The following is a 25,152-nucleotide window of genomic DNA, read 5'->3' as shown; positions in this document are numbered from 1 at the left end:
ATGAATTACAAAAATTCTAAAAATGATACAACTAGGTATTACCAATGCTCAAACTTGTAAAACAAGGGAAATTATTATCGTAATTCTACATATAATAACATTAAAGTACACTTTTACTCCCTCACCCCAACCCCAGCAGCCCCAGTTCACAACATTATAGTAACGTAAACCTACTTCTGTCCAGCATTTCTTATCTTGTTATAATATAAAACCTATATTTCTTACAACTAAGAAAAAGTACTTCTTTAATTTAATATCTTTAACATATAAAACAGTTACTAAAAATACTTCTTTCCCTCACATTTAAAATATTCCTGACTACATCCTCTACAAAACAGCTTTACAATAAAACATGCAATTTATTTACAACATGTTTTATACAAATACTAATAAGAAAAAAATATTTTACTTAGTTACTTTTTTCCCTATAGTGTCCTTCTAAACATTAATGACAAAACATGATATATGTTTTACAGTCCCCACACAAGTTTAACAAAGTCAACAAAATTCCTGTCTTTTTCAGCTACTTTTTCTTCAAAAGCCATATTCCACAAATGTAATTGATGCTTTATAGTCTGTTGTTTATTCACTAATCTCAGTGTTGCTGACATTCTTCCTGAACATATCCATCTCTGGTTCAAGTCCAAGGTACTTTTAAGTTTTCTAGTCAACTTCTCAAGCATTTTCCTTTTAACAATGGAAAAATGCTTCACTTTCAAAGTCTTTCTAAGGCCTTTATTGTCAGAAGAATAACAGGGTCCTCCCTTCTGTTTGTTAGCTTCCTTTTTGTTGGATTAACCTATTTGTATTTCCTTCTTAACCTGTCCTATATCTAAAAATGGCTTTGATCCCCCAGGAAAAATACTCTGAAGATAGCTGGATACAGCAGCTTGAATCTCACATCAGCCTCTTGACATTCCTTGATTGTTGGGATAATTTTGCTTATCTTCTGTCAAGTGTACAGTAAATAATTAATCATTTTCCATAAACATTCTGCTCTTTCCAATTTCAATACTTTTCTGCTACAGTTTTGTCAGGAACAACTATTTCTGTTGGTATGACTGCATCTTTACTAATATAGGTTATGGCTGCTTTCTCATGGACAGGTTTCAATAATACATCCAATGTGCCCTTTCAATTAACAAAACCTGCTGTGGAACACCAGTTCAATTGCTTATTTGTGCTTTCAAAAAATTCATACAGTCTGTTCCTTCCAGTTTCTTTGGTACAGCAGAAAGTCACAGGTTTTCTTTGTGTGCTCTTGTCTTCTTACTCTATTTTTCTATACAGCTCTTGTTAAAAAGTCTTTCATCCTCTAATTTTTGCAGTTTTATCAGTGCATCTGAATAGCTAGTTAAGGCTTCTTCTATGTTTTTCTAACATTTTGATATCTGAGTTGATATATTCCTTCATTATTTCATTTATTTTAACCTCGGTTTGAGTACATTTGATTTATTTTTCCTCAAAAGTACTATAAGCCATCTCTTGTACCAAAGCTGAAGCTTGAAGTGCTTTTTGCTGAACAACTGCAGGATTCTTCCCAGTCAGTGTCTTCTCTTCACCTTTTATGTTTGATTTTCTTTCAGGTTCTACAAATTTCTTCTTTGCTGGCATCCAGACAGTATACTTACCAGCCAATAACTGAAATTTACGCAAACTGACTATTTTACTTGGCTCACTTTTCTTGGTTTCTGTTTTCTCACTGGGAGTGCTGAAATTAAGCAGTTAATCAGTGTGCAGATATCCTGGAAGACTCCTGCACAGGTATTTTTATATAATCCCAAGTAGACTTCAGAAAATCTTTCCACAGACTGGCCTCAAATGCTTGACTAGTGATGAGAGACAGAGATAACTGGAAACATTTTTGGGAATGTAATAAAGTGGCAGATTTTAATAATTCCTACAAAGTACTCTGCCAAAAATGATTATTTTGAGTTAAGATATAGGAATCCAACATATTAAACATAGTCAGGCTTTACTAAGTTTAATGCTATCAGCTGCCAAAAAAGCAACTACTAGAAAACAGAAAACAAAATCTAAACCAGCTGAAAGTGAAGCATTGCTATTGTAAAAGAGCTAAAAGAACTGAAGGTGGGATCTTTAGGAAATGTAAACTCTGGAAAGACGGAACAAAAAGTGCTGAAAAAGTGAAGTTTTCTCTTTTTACTACTATTGCGCAACCTCAGAGAAGATATGTTTAAGTCAGGAGGTGTTTCCCAAAACAGGGATGAGGTTCCTATCAAGTCTTTGACAAGAGTTTTAGTGAAGGCAAATAGAGTACCATTCACCAAAAGTACTTTAATTGGCACTGGAGTTTTCCTCTTTCTCAACAGACATACAGCCTCGAAGTTTGTATATAGAAGTTTAGCAAGTGTGGGAGGTGTACCCCTGCACAAGTATGTGTCCGTGGTTTGATGGTAGTAGTTTTAGTGAATACCTCTATTTACTTGCATTCAATGAAAATACTGTTATAGTCAACATGTATTCGGGGTGAAGCAGGGGACTTATCCCCTTCAAAAAATGTACCTGCAAGATTTACCTAAAGCTGTTTTGGCAGTTTTTTTTTCTTTTCATAAAAGTATATTAGACCAGTCCACAGGATTTTAGCATTCCAGCCATAAGAGACCTGGATAAGGCCAACAACTTAAAGTTCTGATTAGTTTTACCTGGAATAAATATTAAGATTGAAATTAACTATTAGCAGTTCCTTTTTAATGGATCTGTTGGAAACTGCCACAGCTGCACTTTTTAAATTCTGCTAATGAAAGCTTCCTAACACAGACTGTTTATAAGATCACCAAGAACAGTAGCAACATGCAAGAGAAAAAAGAGTTGGACAGCATCAACTATGGGCACTTGTATACATTGGTCTACAGTACTACTGAGATGGAATCTTGACTGTAAGGACAATTTAAATCCATAAGAAACTTGCAGGTCATGGGAGGTTTCACAAGTTGATGGAGGACAGGTCTGGAATTTGAGCAGTATGGCAGAAAACCCTAAGAAATGTGGGGGGCATGGATTGCTTTCAAATGTAGGAGGAATAAGCAGTCTCTCAGCTCTTACTAGCAAAGCTAGACTTCAAGGGAAATAAGAGACACCACCCTGCGTCTGAGTTCAGACACAGAGCTATCTCTGGGGAATTTAAAAGTTCACCATACAATGTCAGGCTGGTACCCTTCACCTCATCTATGCATGTCCAGGTAAGTGGCACTGAAACCTTGGGATCTGCATTCAAAGAAGGTCATCAAAACAGCACCTCTCCTGCCACCTCCTGAGTATTCTTGTAATGATAGGTGTGAGCATATACCTTTGCAAGGAAGATGTCTCAGTTAGCAAAAGGATGAAGATCAGTTTTTCAGCATATTTTCCAGGTAGGTGAGTGAAATTGTGCCTGGTCATGTACCTGAACTTCTCCTTTCTGTCCTATCCCTGCTTACGATCATACAAATAGTTCTCCTGCTGATTCCCACACTGGTTATCCTGTAAAGCTGCTATCTGTGCAGCAAGGTAAACCACAAAAAACTTGTCTCCTTTTTACTGATATACACATTAAACACAATAGCATCTGTACTCCTTTCATAAACAGCAATGACAGCATTGGTTGACTCCCAAATGGTAATCTGCTGACCACAGGATACTTAAAAGATTACTGTTTCTATTTCTTCTGCATCAAACATGAGAACGTTACTATTGATGTAACATGCAATCAAGATCCAAAATGTACCAGCAGCAAAAATAGATCTAGGAGGTGTGGAAGGCCAAGTGCCCTCCTAGTCTCAGAAGGTGACTTCAAAGCATGTGCTGGCAGTTGGTACTTTTGTCCCAACACAGTATGAAAGCTATATAATGCAGGAATTATGCATCATGAAAAGAGCAACACCCAGCCACTCACTACCCAATGCGATGGTCCCTTGAAATAAGATCTACAGTTTTATTATAACCATAATTGTATTAAAAGTACATTTAGCCATAGCTGAAATGCAAATTGGTTGGTATGTACTGTTTTATAACATCATCTCTATACCAGTCAAGTATATGCCACCATGGAAAACATCATTCATTAGGAACTCATCCACACACCTTTCAGTAGTCATACCTGTCTGTTCAGTTCCTGCACCTCTTGCTTCTCCTCCACTCTCAGACTCTCAAGTTCTTTCAAGTTAGCCTGCAGCTCCTCGTTCTTCATCTGGCTTGATGTTTGTGCATCTTGTGCCACAAGCAGCTTCTGCTCACTTTCATCAATGTCCAGTTTCAGACTGTAAAAGGAAATGTCAATCTTAAGCACAGTTTCCTTGGAATAAAAACTCCTGTCATAAACCAGCTAGAAACGGATGACACCCATCAGACTCTATTCTCAAGGTCCCTGTCTGTTCCAGTAATGATGCTGAAAACAGTGGTTTAGTATTAATCTAAAATCTTTCAGAATGCAATTACAATCTCACTTTATGAATTCTTGGCTTTGCTCCTAAGACACTCCAGGATAAATAAGAAAATGGTAAATAAATAAAATAAAAAATTAACAGACCAATCTGTGCAAAATGTTTTCTTTTCTCTTTGTTTTCTTTTTCCTATTCATCAGATGCCATACATTTATATGTTTTAGTCAAAGACATGTTGTAACAACTTCTTATATTTATCTTCAACTGGGACACTACTTGTTTTAATACTGCATGGTTTTAGCTGTTAACTTCTTTTCTATGTATTACTGTTTTATTGTATGGTATCTTATGTAATCTTGTAATTCAGTGTTTTCTGACTGAAGCTTTTCTCCTCAAGCCTCCAATGAAAAAGGGGTTCTTGTCCAGTTGGACTATCCCAGTTAACAAAAGCATTGAACAAAAAACAAATAAATATCACAACAGATAGTACATTAACAGCATATTTAATGAAGGAGACAGAGAGGGAAAAGGATGAAAAAGGGGGAATGGAGGGGGGCTATTTTCCATGCCACTATGAAAAATAAAGTTATGTACTTAACAAAATGATAGCTCTGTGTTGTCTGATTTTTATCCAGTTCAACACATGGGTTGTCGATCTGAGTACAGCCAAACTTGACACTTTTCCTGAAGCTTTCAGATCCAGGGCTCTGATCCCCCCCAACTGTAATTCCCTCCACTCCACCATAGGACCTCAGATCAAGTTTGCCCTATAAAAATAACACTTATAACCTAGATATCAAGCTCTATAAAACGTACCAAAAATGTCTCCACCTGAAAGAGCTGTTCAAAACATGAGGACCATTCTGTCACCAGACACCACTAGGTGATAATTTAGAAGGGGGAAGGAAGGAGGGAAGTTGAACCGAACAAAAAGCAGACAACACGGATCTATTATGATAAGTACACAACTTTCGTAACTGATATTGTCTATTTTTGTCCAGTTCAATGCATGGGACAGATTCCCAAGTTTTATTACCAGGGTGGTATGAAGAAATGGTGGATGCCCCTGAGAATGGTGGAACCAAAGGAGGAAGGTGATCTAGACTGTGCATTCAGTTTACAGAAAGAGACAAAGGTCTGTACTTCTGATCAAGTTGAGGCAGCACAAATATCATCAATGGGTAACCTAGTCATAAAGGCTGAAAATGTGGCAATAGCCCTTGTGGAATGAGCTTTGAATTTCTCTTGTAGGGATAAGCCTTTTTTGCATATAAAAAAGAAATAAAATCTGATAACCATCTTGAAAATATTACTTCAGAAACTATTTTGCCTAATTTAGCTCTAGAAAGGCAATGAACAAAAGGTCTGATTTCCTGAATTGTTTCATTCTGTGAAGATAGAATTTAAGTTGGCGATGGAAATCCAAAATGTGTAGAACGCATTCCCCTTTGTCTGAAAATCTGGGAAAGAAAAACACTGGTACGCAGCTGGATTGGTTTAAGTTTGCCTCAAATGCGACCTTAGTTAAGGAAACTGTCTGTGAAAAACTAGGCAAAGGGATTTGCAGGAAAGGGTTTGTAACACTGAAATTCATTTAACTGATGTAGCAGCCACAAGACAAAATGTCTTCCAAGTGACAAACTTCAAATCCACGGTTGCAGCTGTTTCAAAGGAGAACGGGGTTAAAGTTTGGAGCAAAAGAGTGATATCCCATGGAAGTACTGGGTCTTTAATTAGAGTATGTAGAAGGAATGTTCCCCTTAGAAAGGCTTTGGAAATTTTTATGTTATAGAAGTGTCACTCTGCCCTATGTGAAAATCAGGAATTGCAGCCCTTTGAACCTTAATAATGGAGAAACTAGAGCTGCTGTGGAAAAAGCTCAGACAAACTCCCTTATAGAATAAATGGACACTGATATAGGGTCTGTGCCTTTCAACATAGCCCAGGAGGAAAATCCTTTTCATTTGTGCTGGTAAACCTTTTTTGTGGATTGTTTCTGAGAAGCTGCTATAATTTGAACAACCGATAATGGGAGTTTGGCATATCTGGTTATAGGCACAATTGGAGGAATCAAATGGTTAGTTTCATGGACTTTTGGCCCAGAGGAGGTAATCTGGTCAGGTGAGTCAAAACATTTGGCTATTGATCCAACATCCAGGGTGACTGTACTAGAAGAGGCCTTAGTCAAGAGAACCATGTTTGTTGGGCCAGAAATGAGTAGTGAGGAACACTCTGGTTTTCCCACCTTCTTGCTTTCTGGATAAACTTGCTCATTAAAAGCAATGGGGGGAATTCATAATGGAGACCTGGGGGTCCATTTGTGGACTACAGTGCCCCTCAGTGACTGTCCCCGTGGAGGCATCAGGGCAAAGTGGCTGATGCATTTATTGTTCAGGTAAGATGCAAAGAGTTCGCAGCAAGGATGGCCTCAGCAGCTGAAAATTAAAGTGGTCAAGGCTGGATTGAGGGACCACTCGTGAGGCATTAAGATGGTTTTGCTCAATTTGTCTGCCAATACATTGGATATTCTTGGGATAAGCATTGCTGTAAGAAATCAGATTGAAGACATCACCCACTGCCATGCTCTCATGGCTTCCCAACAAAGAGGGTATGAGCTGGTTCTAATGTACCAGACTACTGCAATGTTGTCTGTACGGATAGAAATAACATTCTGGGAAGGACCAGTATACAGGCATTGCTGTATTCTGGGCTGTGGTGTAGTTCCCTGTATTGTCCATTACCTTACTTGGATAGAAGGAAGTTTCTTTGCTCACCAGTGGGATTGGGGAGCCTTGAGCAGCCTACCTGTCCTTGGGGGAAGTGACCTCGGCACAAGAAGCTGTAGTAATTGGTTGTTTGGGACCATTCCTAGCTCTTTTGTAGTTCACTGCTTAAAATCCGCCTCTGGGCGTTTTTTTCTGGCTATACTGCTCAGACAAGCTCCACGTGGGTTTACAGAGTGGTCCTAGCAGCAAGGAACTCGAAAAAGCGACTACCTTCTGGATTTAAGTATCTTTGCTTTTTTTCACTGAAAATAGCCTCTGCTGCTTACTTTGAACTAGCCTGAACTGTTTTTTTTACTGATTATTGCATTTATTTTAAAATCTGCACTTAAAGTTACATTTAGTCGAATGTAATCGAAAGTTTGCTTGTTTGTTTGTTTAATTTAACTGTGGAGGCTGCCCACTAAAGTGTGCTAGCCTGTGTAACTAATTTATCACTGTCTCTGCATTTTCTGTGTATTTCTACAAAAAAAAACCAAAAAAATAATTCTTGTTTTCCCGCCTTTCTTGACTAGTTTAGACCAGTATACAGGCATTGCTGTATTCTGGGCTGTGGTGTAGTTCCTGTGTTGTCCATTACCTTACTTGGATAGAAGGAAGTTTCTTTGCTCACCAGTGGGAGTGGGGAGCCTTGAGCAGCCTACCTGTCCTTGAGGGAAGTGACCTCAGCACAAGAAGCTGTAGTAATTGGTTGTTTGGGACCATTCCTAGCTGTTTTGTAGTTCACTGCTTAAAATCCGCATTTGCACGGCTTTATGCGTGCGCATAGCGCAGCAATCGTTAAACAAGGTTAAACTTTTTCTGGCTCCGCCAAGTCTGCTCTTCAATTTTTCCCTTAGAACTGTTCTACTTGCAATCTAAACAGCCTATACTCTATCTGAAAAGCTCAGCACTTGCTCCTAAAGCATTTTTATACAGGTAAAGCACTCTTAAACAAAAGAAAGTACTTCATTCACCTAAATTCTGTTGAGTACACATCTCCCTATAGGTCCTTTCTGACTCAGTTACACAGCAATCTTTTTCACTATTTCTAGCATGTCAAAGGGTCAGTTGCTGGCATCCTCTCCTGTTCAGCTGGTGAATCTGGGAATCTTGAGGCAATGTTACAATTGCCTCATGTACACAGACAACCCTCTCCTCCTCCCAACAAATACAAATGTATGCGAGAGATGCAACTATATAGCCAAACTGGAGGCTGAGCTCTCAATTCAGTACTGGCAAGACCAGTCAGGAGGAGAAGGTAACCACGCACACCACAAACCCAGTCTCACATAGAACTATCACAACAGCAAACCAAACACATAAACACACAAAAACATACTCGGAGGCGCTGATTAAAAATCTACCAAAACAACAGAGGCCTCCAAAGCAGACACCCAAGCAACCACCACCTCAAGACATAGCACATGCAACACATAGTTCACAAAGTCAGTGTGCTAAACAGTCACAGCCCTTAAGGCCAAACAACATGCCAGACACACTTGTAATAAATGACTCCATAGTCAGACACACTGACGTCCCGCTCACCAGACTGAACAAGGAAAAGGTCACAGTAAGCTGCCTGTCGGGAGCTAGAATCCGCCACATAACACAAGCACTCAGGTCACTCCACAGCAAGTACAAATATGACTCAGTTATTGTACATGCCGGTGTGAACGACCTGAGACGTACCTCCCTGGACTACATGAAAAGAGACATAGAGGAGCTCTCTGATTATGTAGCCCAGGCCGGTATGACCCTGACCCTGAGCAGCATCTTACCCTCACCAAGAATGATGCCACAGTACAAAGACAAAATGATCAGTTTTAACAATTGGCTTAATTACTGGTGTCATTCTAAGGGGATCCAATGTCTGTCTGCTTGGGATGATATGCTTGACAAGCCACGCTGCTTCGCAAGGGATGGCTTGCACCTGTCACCCCTGGGCTTCCGGATATTGGCCAAGGCTCTTGCCACCCCATAGTGCCTTTTTTAGGCAAGGCTCAAATGACAAACCTACCTCCCTAGAAAACACAAGTGGAAAAAAACTAAGGGTAATGCTGCTCAATGCCAGAAGTCTAAACCTCAAGATGCACCCCCCCGAAGCCCTCCTCAGTATGGAGAACATTGATGTCTGTGCAGTGACTGAAACCTGGTTCAAGGCTCCTGAGAGCACCCTAGCACTATCAGGTTTTACCTCATATCATGCTTTCCAGACCCAAAACTTGGACCGAACCACAAAAGGAGGGGGAGTATCCATTTTCATCAAAGATACCCACACCTCCAGGTTAGTGGCAACGCACGAAGCATCGGAGACTATCCAGGTGCAACTAACCATAGGCAAAACTGCCTTACAGTTTGTAGCATGCTACAGACCACCCTCTCAAACTCAGGAACCCCACACAGCCTTCCTGAAGACACTGGAGAGTATGAATGTCTCTCCAAATACCATCATTTTGGGAGACTTCAACTACCCAAACATAGACTGGGAACATTACTCAAGCCCCAACACCCTAGCCCAAAGGTTCCTAGAATTCATAAACTCAAATGCAATGGAACAACTAGTCACCATTCCCACAAGAGGAGACAATATACTAGACCTGATCATCACAAACATGGGGACAAAATGCTCCACACCGGAAGTATATCCCTCTTTGGTAAGATCAGACCATAAATTAATCTCACTGGAAATCCACATCCCGCCCCCTGCACAAAAGACCACAGTGAAGAACTTCTCAAAAGCAAACTTCACACTTCTTAAGACTGAAGTGGTATCCTTCAAGGCCCCTGGGCCAGTGGAAACCACAACCCACACTGCTGAATCCTTTGAAAATGCCTTCTATGGGCACCTTCAAGAATGCATGGATCATGCAATCCCAAATAAAACCAAGACCCATTCCCCAAAGGCAGGCGCCCGGTCTGGTGGACCCCAGCCATTAACAAACTTTACAACAGGAGGAGGAAGCTACTACATGACAGAGCAAAATCCCTAAATGGGAAGGCGTCTCTGATCAGTACTAGCAAAAAACTATGATCACTCATAAAATCATCCAAGGCCAACTTTGAGAGAAAAATCGCAAAAGACACAAAAGACAATCACAAGGCCTTCTTTAGCTATGTTAGAAACCTGGGTGGAAACTCCCAGATATGCTCAGAGATAGTCCAAAATGACACAAAATACACTGAACCCACTGACATTGCCAACATTCTGGCAGACAGGTTCAGTGCAAATTTCTCCCCCAAAAGGAGAAGTAACTATGCCAGCAGAGTGTAGCCTCCCTAACATCTCAGATGCCCAGGTGAGAGCCGCCCTCTAAAGCTAAAAACACAGCATCAATGGGACCGGATGGTGTCCCGGGCTGTGTGCTACATGAACTCCAAGAGGAACTAAACCCACACATAAGGCTGCTGTTTAATCTTAGCCTTACTACAGGATACGCACCCAAAGAGTGGCGTACGGCAACAGTGGTCCCACTTCACAAAGGCGGTGCTTCTACGGACCCTGGAAATTACCGCCCCATAAGCTTGACGAGCCTGGTCTGCAAAGCTATGGAGAGGATCATTATGGAACTCATAAACAAAGACATTGGGGACCTACAGACATTGGATCCTACCCAATTTGGCTTTGTCAAGGGCAGATCCTGCCTTTTGAACTTGGTCGACTTTTTTGAAACAGTCATTAAGGCCATTGATGAGGGTAAGGCAGTTCACACAGCCTACCTTGACCTTGCAAAAGCCTTTGACACAATACCCCACTCGGGCATCATAGACAAACTCACCAGCTTAAATGTAAACCCATATGTCACAAGATGGGTTGCAAACTGGCTCAAGGACAGAACCCACAGGGTCAGAGTTGCTGGAGCTATGTCAGACTCTAAGCCAGTCACAAGCAGTGTCCCACAGGGCTCAGTCCTGGGACCCCTCTTGTTCGGCATTTATTTTTCCGAGGTACAGGCAAACATAGGAGGATTGTGGCTGACAAAGTTCGCAGATGACTGCAAACTGGGCGCCATAATTGATACTCCAGCGGACACAAACATCCTTCAGAGAGGCCTCATAGAAACGGATAATTGGTGCCAGAGCCATGGCCTTAAGCTGAACGCCAAAAAAATGTATAGTCATACCCTTTAGGAAAAACAAGGTACCGACAAATTACCACATAGGCGGTAATCCATTAAGTACGGAAGAGGTAATCAGGGACCTAGGGACCCAGGTTGACAGTAACCTCTCATTTGACACTCACATTGCCAAAGTTGTTAGGAAGACCTTCTATATTGCCCACCTTATCATGAAGGGTTTCACATCTAGATCAAGAGAGGTCATTGTGCCCCTGTACTCTTCTCTTATCAGGCCAATGATTGAGTACAATGCCCCATTTGGGATGTATCTCACCCGACACCTGCAGCAGTTGGAAAGACCCCAAAAGTTCCTCACCAAGAGGATAAAGGGTCTTAAACATATGTCATATGCTGCCCGACTGAAAAACTCCAGCTCTATTCAGTCGCATACCGCCTACTCAGAGGTGATCTGTGCCTGACGTACAAGGCCATGTCCAATCCTGAATTAATGGACATGCTCCACCTCAGAAAATCCAAATCCATCAGAGCCACGAGAACAAGTGACTTAAACCACAACACAGAAATAAATAGGACGTGCTGGAGGGACAGATTCATAACCCAGAGGCTCCCTACACTCTGGAACAGAATCCCAGTCCATGTTAGGCAGAGCCCCTCACTGACTCTATTCAAGAGAAATCTCGACGAGTGGATGGGAGATCGTAGGTTTACCCTGGGGGTCATCTCTGTGTCACTACTAGACAGAGGCATAGTAAACTAAACCCTAAAAGGGCGCAGTATTCTCATCCTAAGGGGTGGTGTAAGCCACATACACTCTGGCTAGGCTTATAAATGCCTTAGGGCAGATAGCCTAGTACGAACCTATGAACCTATGGAAGTCCTGAAAGGCCTGCAATGCTAGGAGGACTGCCATCATCTCCAAAGCAATGATGTGAAGATTGGCCTCTAGATGTGTCAAAGAACCTTGGACCATCCTCCCTTCAAAATGCCCCCGTACCCAAGAAGGGAGGAATCCATAATTAAAACAGCCTGTGGTTGATCTTGACAAAAGGTCCATCCCTCCACCACCAACGGAGACTTTTTCCACCAACTGATATGATTTTTGCATATTTAAGTAATGTGAATCTTGGTGTGTAAAGGATGAATGTTTTGTGACCACTGAAGATAGAGTCCACTTAAGTACTCTCAAGTGGAATCTGACTAGTGGAACCAGCATAATTGAAGAGGTCATCAGGCTTAGCAGTCAAAGAACTAGTCTTGATGGGGGTGATGGATGCTGAAGTACTTGTATAGCCACTAAACAAAAGGAGAGCACTCTGATATTCAGCAATTTGTAAATATGTGTCCAGGTGGCATCCAATGAATTCTACTTGTGTTGGCACTAGGCGACTCTTAAGGAGGTTTATTTTGATTCCCAAGTTCTGCATTAAGTGAAGCAAGAGCCATAGTTGAGGTTACAGCAGATTTCTGGAGGTAGTAAAAAGGATACACTCCCTGGAAGGTGTAGGTGCACTGCAACCACTGCCAGTACTTTGGTAAACCCCCTGGGGCTGTTGTGAGACCGAAGGATAGAGTTCTTAACTGGTAATGAATGGCTCCCAGCCGGAAACAGAGGACTCTCATGGAATACCTCTCTATCTTTCTATGGTAGTATGTTTCCTGAAGATCTATACAGCACATCCAATTGTCCTTTCTCGAAAGAGAATATGGAGTGAATAGTGAATATGCGGAACTCTGTCTGTCTTACAAAGTGATTTAGATGGCTCAGATCCAGAATGGGTCTGAGGGTCCCCTGTCTTTTTGGGTAATAAAAAGAGCATGGAATAGACTCCAGACTAAATGGTCTTTGGGGATCAGATGGATGACACTTTTCTCTAGCAGCTTGGAAACCTCTGTTGCTTTGGGTTCCCACTGACTTAGGGGAACTCTTTTCTTCTTTGTTAGGTAGCAGAATAAGGGAATACAACAGTCTCTGCATATAATTTTGAGCACCCAAGAATCTAATGTTATGCTTTGCCAGGCTAGTGGCTGCATGGATAAGCAGGCACTGGCTGGCCCCAGACAGCAGCAGTCAGGCAACCTTTCAGGAGAGCCAGTAGGGCTTTTTTGGTGAACTGACCAGAAAATTTCCTTGTTTTGCGGTCTGCCTCTTGGGCAATGACTATTAGAGTTATTTCCTCCTCTGCCACGAGATGGTCTGTTCCCGGGAGTGTCTTGATAATAGCCCTGTGATTTCTGGAACCATATCTTCTTGCTAAGGTCCTTTGTGGGGTGAAGAAACAATCTTACTGCAGAAAGAGTTTTAACATCTTGTCAACTCCTGATTAGCATTTCTTTTACTATGTCCAAAAAGTGTGGAACCATCAAACGGGGCATGAATGAAGGAGGTCTTAAAGCCTTCCATAAAATCGCAAAGACACATCCAGGCATGTCAGTGCATGATAATACCAGTGCCCGCTCCCCTATACCCATGGACACATTTGATATAGACTGGAGGACAGACAGCTGGGAGTCCAAGGTCTTCTGAACATCCGCAGGCAGATTACCACAGAGTGGGAGAGAGAGACTTAGAGAGGTGTTTGGTCAGGTATCTCTGGAAATATATGACAAGAGCCAAGTAACTCAGTGCCCGCTGTCCTATGTCCATGGACACATCTGATATAGACTGAAGGATAGACAGCTGGGAGTCCACAGTCTTCTGAACATCTGCAGGAAGATTACCAGAGAGAGAGAGAGAGAGACAAAGACAGACAGAGAGAGAGAGATTTGGAGAGCTCTTTGGTCAGGTCTTTCTGCAAATTTCTGACAAGAGCCAAGTAACTCAGTGATTTGAGGGCAAAGGTCACTGAAGTGTATTTCTATTTCCCCAATCTATCCAATTCCCTAGACTCCCTGTTAGGGGGTATACAGAGCAACATTCTTGCGACAATTCCTTCATGGTGGCCACTGCTACCACCATGGTTTCTACTGGTGGACCTCTGCTCCAGTGTTTCTTGTATGTAGGTGCTGCCATGGTTTCTTTGGTATTAGTTCCACTGCGTCAGGGTACTTCCACACACACTGAGCGATGAGATTTATAATAGGATCAACAGATGCTACTATATAGGATGAAGCTGAGCAAGTACAAAAAGCTTCCAAGAGCACAATCTCATCTGGTGAAGGGTAACCTGTGGACCAATGCACTCATTTCATCAACTCAAGGATCTCAATGAAAGTGACATCTTCCAAGGGGATCAAGGGGAAGTCTTCCCTTTATCCAAACCTGTGTCTTCAGTGAAACACCCTGGGGATGAGTCTATATGCTTCCATTTGCATGTCTGCTTCATGTGGACCTATACTGGTGAGTGATCACATGGGTAAGAACCAGACTTGATACCCATCAGGCAAGCATTCTCAGATACCTGTGGTACCAGCTGTCCTTGTTGGACAGAATGAAAGGAAGAAGAATAATAATCCATACGAGGCTTGGTTGGAAGTGAACTGAGTGGTGATGCCTTATCTTTGGGCACAGCCAAAAACCTAGAAGGCAGAAGAAACAATTAGTCCTGAAGGAGATCTTTCTCAAGAAGGAGATCTGATCCCAAAGGGTCATGACCTCAAGGCCAAACTCAGATCCAAACTGTCAAGAAATGACGCTCTGACAGGTAGACAGTGCTCTGACAACCTCTGAGTCTACCCATCCCCACAAGTCCTAGTACAGACACTTTGGCTCACAGACTCTCCCTGATCCAAATATATTAAAGTGGAAAGAGATATGGATGCTACTGGAGTCAAAGCAGCTTGAACTGTTGTGTTTAACAAAGGAACATCAGGGCAAGTTGGATCTAGGATAACCAGGTCCAAAGGATGGAGCGGTACCAGTGAAAGAAGAGGAGGGGTAGTCAGACCACTACTCAGCATGTTCAGATTGACAGAACCCCAAGCTGGATTTGCTTTCTCAGAAACGTCCTCATCATTCTATCAATGTCTTGTTCAGTTAAGTTTCTGGATGACTGAGCAGAAGGCGGCACCGAAAGTGGTTACAAATATCTTTTCTCTTGGAGGATGGGAGAATGCAGTCTCAGACTCATCAGTTCCATGGAGAAACAGAGCTGAGGTGTGGAAGATCAGACCACAGAAAGTGATGGCTCAGATTTCCTGGGAGTTTTTGGATATGGACCAACTGAAGCAGTGGGATCTGGAGACCTTTCCTAGTCATTTCTAATTCTTTTCCACTTTTCTCCTGTTCAATGTTTTTTCTTTCCCACTTCTCTCTTTTTGCTTAGCTTTATCTTGGGTATTTCCACTGTCCTGTTTTGTAGCAGAGAACCAGCAACAATAGATTAAAAGGAGGCAACAGAGTGAGACGGCCTATCCATGGAGAAAGAAGGCCCTTAACAATTAGCTCTTCTTGGTGGGTTTAGAAAGCCCTTGAACCAAAAGAGGCACACACCTCACATTCTGTCACCAGAAGGAAAACGGCCAAGCAATAAACTCAAAGGGAATGTGGATCCTGCTACAAGATTTTGTGCCTGCATTCTGCACATTTTTTGAATCCCTGGCTGTTAGACATCCTGGAAACTGGAAGAAAACTACAGCCAAGTTAAACCATCCACATAGGAGCACTATCCTACTAAAAGGTAACATACAAACACACACAGTAAAAACTATTAACAGTACCAAAATCTTTACAGATACACATATATGTCCAAAACATTTAACTACTAATAGAAAAAATATATCTATAAACAAGAAAAGACACTAACACTACACCCAAGTATCTATCACCTACTACACTATCAATCTGGTGTGTGTGTGTGTGATATATATATATATATATATATATATATATATATATACACACACACACACACACACACACACACACACACACACACACACACACACACAGACATACATACACACACACACACACAATTCTATAGAAAAAGGTTGGAGAGACAGTGCTCTCCGTAGAAGAGGAGGGGAGATTTAATGAAGAAGAAAGGTACACTTGTCTTTATCGCTGCAGCCCTCCTAGAACTTGTATGATACTTTAGGCAGCAAATGAGATATGAGGTACTTAGGCGGAGTGGATGGAATTATGGGTAGGGGAGGAGTCACAGCCCTGGATCTGAAAGCTTCAGGAATAGTGCCGAGTACAGATTTGATTGGTTCCAACAACCCATGTATTGAATAGGACAAAAACAGACATCAGATCCTGTTTAATTTGGTATGTCCTGTATACTTCTGATTTAAACATATGTTATGCATCTCATACCTTACTCTGTATTTTATGCAAATATCACAGAAAATCCTTCTTTACATGACTGTATATACTTGTAAGTATGTTGCCTCCTTAGTACATTTCAACTTTTCTTTGCTTACGTTCTCTGTGTTTGCAACTGTCTCTTTCTGTATGATGCTCTACTCTGTTTAAACTTTATATTTTTTATTTGTATAAATGTACTTGCCTGTCTGGCCCGGGCTGTGGCTGAAAAGGGTCCGTCAACCAGCCCACTTACCTAGTTAACTAGCATTAAATACATAAATACAATGCATGGTACATGGAAAGATGATAAATGCTTGAGTTTTAGTTTCTGTCATCAATAATGCAATGAGTAGAGTATTTACTCTACTCCAGCTCAAACCTTCTACTGTCACCTCCAATAAATTATAAACCAGCAATAGCACTACAGCTTAGCGTTACCTAGCTTTAGGCTCAAAATAATGCAATGGAGATAGTGTTAGGGGGCATGAATGGAAGAGGAATACAATCCCTCATTATATTAATAAGATTCATTCAACATAACTGGACAGTAGTACTGGTTAGGCAGAACCTCATTACAAATAAATCATTAAAGGTAATGCTATGTACTATTTAGCTTCAGGGAATCAGTTACTACCTTCTCAAACCCTCAGAACAGGGAAGCGTACAGATTAAAAACATTTGCTTTGGGGTTGGGTGATGCTCCAGTATAAATCTTCCTAGGCTGAAGTCACTACAAAGAAAAAGGCTGTATGTTTACATATGCCTATAAACAAAGGCAAACTAAAGAATATCAACTCTCAGTACAACATTGTACCTAAAAATAGTTGCACAAGTTGAACTAACAATAACAGTTCAAACGATCACTCCTGCAGTAGACTGGTTACTGACTGCTTTGGAGATGGTAGGGAGAAGGGGAGACTTGGATTTAAGGATATCTGTTGTCTCCACCAAAAGTTTTCTCGTCTGACAAACCCCATCATTGGGATTTGAAAGATGAAGGGTGTTGATGCTGGGACCAAAGAGATTTCAGACACAACTGAATGTATCTAATGTTGAGTCTTGCTAGGGGTATCATGAGAATTATAGATGCCATGAGACCCAAAATCCTTTGGTATTCCTTCGCACTGACCAAAGCCTAAGTGGAAAGCCTTAGAAACAAAGCTAAATAAGGATATTTTTTTCCTGTGAAAAAAATGCTCTTTGAACTGAGGTGTCCCAGAAAGATTATCTTGAGTGAGGATGTCAAGAAAGACTTTTCACTGTTCTCTTGGAATCACCGCTTGTGTAAGAGCTCTCTCACCCAAGAAAGAGATTCCTGACACTTTTGAAAGAGACTCTGCAAAGACAAGCAAGTCATCGATATATGGAAAAATGTGGATACCCTCTACCCTGCAATGAATTATAACTAGATCTAGACACTTTGTGAGCACTCTTGGTGCAGTGGACAGTGTAAAGGTTAAGGTACAGAACTGACAATGTGACTCAGACATACAAAATCTTGACAAATGTCTAAAGTCTGGAAGAACAAAGATGTTATGATAAGCATCTTATAAGTCTAGTGTTACCAAGGAGCTTGAAAGAGGAAGAAGAGAGAAGCAACTTTGAATTGGTGTCCTATCACAAAAAACTTTAGGAAAGAAGGATCTAGAACTGGTCTCCAAGCATTTTCTTTCTTTTGCACCAGGAACAAAAGAGACTGATCTGGAGGAAAAAGAAGGACCCCCTGGAAGGGAGGAATTTCCTCTCACTGCCATCTGCAACCTTGATGAATAACATTCAGAATCCATTTGTCTGAAGAAATCTGTCAGAGAAAAATGGACTTTCTGGAAGAAAAAGGGGACCTGGGTAGGAGTGGGTCACAAGGTCTCTTGAACAGTCATTTAGATATATTGGACTGTCCTTTGTTTGGATGGTTAGGGACTTCTTTTTGGAAATCTACTGCCATTACTTCTTAAACTTTGTTTACCTGAATTTTGTTGAGACAGTTTATTCTGTTTTCCACCAAAAATGGAAAATGAGAAAGAAAATCCCTTGGAAAATTTGGCAAAGGAGAGCTGAAAAAGATTCCCTGGATCAGCTTTCTTCTTTTTTTGACCACCTCTGCAGCAGAGTGGCCAAACATTAAATGTCTATCCAAGGGAGAATTTAAAATCTCATTTTAACATCATCTAGAAGGTTCTGAGAATGTAGCCATGCAAACCTCCTTAAAATATTACTACTGGCCATGGCCCTGGAAGAAGCATCAACAGAGTCACACACACACACACACACACACACACACACACACACACACACACACACACACACACACACACACACACACTGCAAACAATGAGTAGTGACCTGTGCAAATGAAACAGGTTATTTAAAGCAGATTTTTCCTGACAATAAGAAACTGCAGGTCATAGGACCATAGGAGATTACTAGGCTAATGGCTCTGGGACCCTTACAAGCCTAGCCAAGAGTTTATCCCCAAAAAAAGAAACCTCAATCAGCACCTGTCAATGAGGGCCACAGGTGGAACCCCCTGGAACAAATCTGTGGTTCCCATCCACTCCCCAAGGTTGCACTTGAAGGTCAGTGACATACTTTGTTTGACGTGTATGGGGAGTCTATTCCTGAAACGGGGCAGCCTCTGGGAGACAAACCTGTCTCTCCAGCAGGTTTTGTTCATATCAAATATTAGATTTAACAACTGAAGCGAATTTTCTGAGGGACTGAGAAATCTGTGTTCTCCCACTGAAAACACTGGCACATTCTAGCAATAGCCTCAGACAAAAAGGAACCCCCAATGGGAGAAACAGAAACTGAGCTCTCCTCTTGAGTCTGAATCAGAAATCTGAGGGAGAAACTCTGAATCTGTCCCTGCATCTTCCTATTCAGAGTCAAAACCTTGAATCACCTGAGGAAAAGACAAATCCCTTTCTTTTACCAGAAACTACTTTACAAGAAGGATCAATAGCCTGAATTAAACCCTGAGGCAAACACAGTAAACTACCCGTCTAAAGAAATTTGAGGAGAAGTAGATACATGATTGGTTTTCTGTTTCTTTTTGATAGGAAAGATGGTGCCATAATGCAGAATAGGATAATTATTTTAATGAAGTAATATGATTAAGTTCTATTTACAATGGATATCAGTTTAACAATTTGCTAACTGAATGCGTGACAGACCCTTTCAATGTGGAATTTTGAGGAACATGATGTTTTTAAGACCCCAAATAAAGAACGTTCCTCGTAATGAGGTAAACTTGAGAGTCATGTTTGCTGTGGTGGCAAAGGCTGTTTTGCTTAAACTTCTCTTTTTGTGGCTGGAAGAAGAACTGACCATGGAACTGACAGTCTGTTCAATGGTCACGCCGACCAGGGAAGTCAAGCAGCAAATGATGGTAAAAGAACATGTCCCAAAAGTGACTGTTTTCTTTTTTTAACAGGAAAAAAAAGCACTTTCAAACACTATGCCAGCCCCACCAAGGAAAAAAACAAAACACAATTTACCCACAGAAAATAAGTTGTCATTTAGTTTACACTATTTTTAAACTGGAAGAAAAAGAGTGCTCAGTTTAAAAGTATGCTACAGTCTCAAGAGAGTCCGCTAAAACACACTACTAGTTTTAAAATAACTTTCTTGAAGAGGAAACTAATAAAACATCAGTAAATTTAAGAAAATGGAAGTCCCCCCCCCCCCCCAAATAGAACTTATGTCCAGCAAAGGAAAGCACAAGCAGATCGTCGATCCTCAAAAGCCTCAGAGGACAGTACTCTTCGGTGACAGTAAAGCTCTGAAGGACTTAGTGCCCAAACTTGTCTTTTAGTCAGCTCAGTTTGAGCTGCTTGACAGTTTCAGTGAGTGAAGGAGCTCTGAAGCTTTGGAAGCTGGCCAGTCATTATATACTTGGCAGGATATAGCTTTTATATCTAAAGCTACTGCAAGAATGATCAATATGATAAACATGTGCCTAATACTGGCAGTGGAGGAAGATTATAAAATAGAAGGGTAACTGCTGGAGAAGCAGCCTATGGAGTGGCTACTCTTATTCCAAGGCTTCCTTTTTGGGAAGCAAGATACTATAAACAGAGCAGTGATGTAGGGCAGAAGACTGGATTTTTTTCAGCAGACACTATTTTTAAAAATGTCATGGCAGTTATGGTTGTTAATAGTAAAAGACAATTTGTTCATCTGCACGCAGTTCTGTAAAATTACTTACTTACAACATGTTTGCTCTTCTTCTAGCAGAAGTACTGACACTTAAGATACAGTCATAGCTAAGATTAATTTACAAATCAGGCAGTATATGTTCTTTTAGTTATATATTCTTCTCGTAGAAAACTCCCTCTCCTACATCAGCAATGCCTTTCTTTTTATGTGTTCCTTTCAACCCAAGCCCTTATTTACCATTTTTCTATTTCTTTTATTATCTTTCTTTTCCCTACCATGGCGCTCTTACTTCGCCTTTTCTAAGTACTTCTGTTCCTCTAGAATAGCCACTATTCTTATATTTTTCCACACTGTTTCTTCTGTCTCAACTAATTATTGTAAATGTGATTTACACCACTAGTAATCATGAAGTCCACAGATAATGACTTAGTTTTTCACTTGTTGGCCATTTAACTTTGTATGTTTGCATTTATTTATCTGTAGTGCATGCAGCACAGTGATTACACTCCAATTTCAGGAAAAAGACAAATCATTTAAGTGCTTTTATAATGTGAAATCCAATCTTAACAGATGTTAAGCACCCCTTGCTTCATTTGTTAAGATTGGGTACTGAGTTAGGCAGACAAACTGCCAGTATTGACCAGCAAACAGTGGCAAAATAAAAAAAAAAATTATTATTTCTGCCTGCTGTCTATGTTGGTAATGTGTCCACAACTGTGTAATATAAGAGTGCGTTACTGCCTGTTTGACTATGTTCACTAAGTGCTTTATGGCTTTGAAAGCCAGCAAAACACTTTGCACTTTTTCCCCTGTAACTATCTGCTCCTTGTGCTACTAAATGCCCATGTACTAAAATAATTATGATCAGGTCTGCAATCATTGTCCTTTACTGTGTGCTCTAGACATGAATGCCAGATTCACCACTCGACCTTCCCCCTTGAGGTGAATTTCTTGGCATCCATGTCTCAAACACATGATCAGAGACCCGCTCATAATTCTATACAGTATGTATTGTATATAGTTGTTGATTTATTGTTGCTGTATTATTTGCTGAACTATGCTTCCATTATTTGCAAATACTGACTGCATCCTATTGTAAGTCTAGTTTATTACTTCAACCTTGCACTTTTGACTTCTGGGCCTGGGTTTTTCTTGAAAATGGTCCTTGGACCAGTGCACTTGTCCAGTTAACAAATGCAAACTAACTAGAGTAACTGTGTTATCAACACCATCCACTTTACTTGATATGCACACACAAAAAGCAGTTATCTACGAGCAAAGTATTAAGAAAACAAAAGAGTCAATTATAAAAAATAATTATTTACTGTAGGAGTCCCAGAGTTAACCTAGACTAGCAAATAACATTCTTGCACAATCTGGGTAATATTTAAGAAAATAACAGCAACATCATTTTACTATGGGACTTTAATTATCCATGCACAGACTGGAAGGTTGGTGTTGGCCATTCATTCATTGAGAGGGAGTTTTTGGATGTGTTTTACCCAGTTAACAAACACAGAATAAACTCACTGTCAACACTATCCACTTTACTGGATTATTATGCATAAAAATCAGAGCTCGACTAATTGATTTTTCAATATGTACTAAAAATATTTTGGACCTGTTGATTATGATTTGTGTAAACTGCACCTCCAAGATCACTCGTGTGTCCACTGGGTAATTCTGACTATATACTGGCTTTCATTTTTGCATTTCTTTTTCTAATAGAAGTAAGAGGGAATGTGCATAACAGAGCAAAAAGTCCCTCATTAGTCTAAACAAGCAAGTCAGAGAACTAGTCAAGTCTCTGAAAGCAGACTTTGAAGTAAAAATAGCCTGCAAAGCTAAAGATAACCATAAGGCATTTTCAGTCATGACTACAATCTTAATGGCAACACCCAACAATGTGCAGAATTAGTTGTAGATGGCATCAACTATACTCAGCCAGAAGATGTAGCAAATCCATTGGCCAAAAAATTCAACTCACATTTCACCTCCCCCATTACCCCTAGATCTCCCTCAAGAAATACCCTCCACCACTCCACAGCCAATTATCACAAATGAACAGGTTGCCACTGCGCTCTCTAAAGCTAAAAACACGGCTTTGATGAGGCCAGAGGATATACCAGATTGCCTCTTAAACAACTTAAATCAGGACTTATCAGGACCATTAGGATCTCTATTTAACCATAGCTTCCAGACTGGCTTTGTCCCACTAGAGTGGAGGATAGCAACAGTCATCCCTCTGCATAAAGGGGGACCATCTACTGACCCGGGAAATTACAGACCCATAAATTTGACTAGTCTTATATGCAAGGCCATTGAAAGAATAATTATGGACCTGATAAATAATGACATAGGAAATCTCTAAACCCTGGACACGACCCAACTAAGCTTTGTCAGGGGCAGGTCATGCTTATTGAATCTAGTAGATTTCTTTGAAAAAGTCACAAAGGGCATGGATGAAGGTAAAGCAGTACATGCCACCTACCTCAACCTGGCCAAGGCATTTGACACAATTCCCCACTCAGGTATTACAAATAAACTCACAAAACTGGGCATATATCCCTGCATCACCGGATGGATAGCCAATTGGTTCACAGATAGGGCACATGTGGTTAAAGTGGGCAAATCCAGATCCAGCAAGGGGCCAGTTACTAGTGATATGCCACACAGCTCAGTGCTGGAACCACTCCTCTTTGGAATATACTTCTCTGAAATCAAGGCTAATGTGGAAGGCCTCTGGATGACAATGTTTTCAGATGACTACAAACTGGAGGCAATCATAGAATCCATCAGTGATGTAGATATTTTTCAATGGAGATCTAGAATAGACAAATGACTGGTGCCAAAACCATGGCCTAAAACTAAATGTGAAAAAATGCATTATCATACCTTTTGAGAAGTCAAATACCCCTGTAAATTACAACATCAATAGCATAGCCTCAAGAACCGACTCAGAGGTGAGAGATCTAAGTACACAGATAGACAGCAGTCTGAACTTTGACTGCCATGTGTCCACAGTAGTGAGGAAGTCCTTCTATGTGGCAGAACTTATAACTAAAGGTATGGCATCCAGATCCAAGCTGCAGCAGGGCTAGCCAACTGGCGATCTAAACCTCAGCTCTAGATAATTGTCACTGTTGAAATGACACCCTGACCCCATGTGCAAAATGGGGAAAAAGGGATTGTGGGTGGATGGATGGATTCAGATCCAAGGAAACTACAATACAGCTGTACTTGGTCCTCATTAGACCAATAATCAAGTACAGTGCACCACTTAGCATGTACCTGACTAGGCACTTACAGCAGTGGAGTGCCTTCAGAGGTTCCTCACAAAGAAAATACAGGGTGTAATTTGTGAATAGACTAAAAGCCTTATCCCTTTACTCTGTCTCCTACCGAGTATTAAGGGGTGTACTATGACTGACTTATAAGGCACTCACAAATCCAGACCTGATGGAGCTGCTACACATCCTCAAGTCAAACAGCACAAGGGTCACCCATTCTAGGGATCTAAACGTAATCAGTGACTCAAACAAAACATGCTGGAGAGAGAGATATGCGTCTCAGAGATTGCCCCTTTTGGAGCAGGCTTCCTATTCACATTACGCATAGCTCCTCCATGGCCCTCTTCAAACACAATCTGGACCAATCAATGGGGGATCGCAAATTTTCACACCTGGGGTAGTGCCTACTGTCCCTTATGGACAGGGGAATATGCAAGATGCTCAAGGCATAAGCAGAAATCCTGTATTTTTCTAAAGGCTGCAAAACAAACTTTTCTTTTTACACATAAAAGTATTCACATTAATAAAGATGCAGGAGTACACTTTTATGTCAAAAGAAAAGTTTGTTTCATGCCTTTAGAGATGATCTTTAAAGAAGAAACATAAAAAGTATACACTACAAGAATATTGAATTCTGACAACCAAAACTAGCTTCAATACAACCTGTAGAAAACTGAAATCAGTTATTCATGAATGTAAGGCAAATTATATAAAAAACGTGTCTCTCACAAAAAAAAAAATCCTTAAACTTTCTACAGTTATATGAACTTTGTGGCTGTTAAATTAGTAAAGCTCTCCTTTAACAATGGGACTTTAATTATCAACGTTTAAATGGCTGTTTTCTCCCAAATACTTTGTTAATCTGATTACTGATACCGACCTCCGGACGCAACTTGACTGCTAGTCTGGACATCTTGAACACTGACTAATCAAGATACCATCCACAGTAGTTCAGATAGGCTACTCTGCCCTCATTTTATAAGAACAATGACAATGTTTCCTTAAAGAAAAGAAAATGAAACTGTGTGTGCAGGACAGATATCATATGTATATTATTTAAACATCTAGGCCAGGAGTCTGCAACCTGCGGCTCTGGAGCTGCATGTGGCTCTTTCACCCCTCTGCAGTGGCTCCCTGTAGCTTTGAAAAATGATGGCCACTCCTACACACACACACACACACACACACACACACACACACACACACACACACACACACACTTACCTCTCAATT

At 40.8% G+C, this 25,152-nt stretch overlaps 1 protein-coding gene across 1 annotated transcript in view; it reads right to left on the bottom strand.

The window, feature by feature from the left end:
• Positions 1-25,152, bottom strand: part of LOC122808202 (rootletin-like) — a 295,087-nt gene that overhangs the window by 248,702 nt on the left and 21,233 nt on the right. Inside the window, exon 2 of the mRNA XM_044079171.1 lies at positions 4,100-4,259. Coding sequence (XP_043935106.1) covers positions 4,100-4,259 — 160 coding nt within the window. The remainder of the gene's footprint in view (positions 1-4,099; positions 4,260-25,152) is intronic.

Source organism: Protopterus annectens, chromosome 8.part0, assembly GCF_019279795.1.
Source record: "Protopterus annectens isolate FY-2018-M chromosome 8.part0, PAN1.0, whole genome shotgun sequence".
Lineage (NCBI taxonomy): Eukaryota > Metazoa > Chordata > Ceratodontiformes > Protopteridae > Protopterus > Protopterus annectens.
This window is presented reverse-complemented; position numbering and strand designations above follow the sequence as displayed.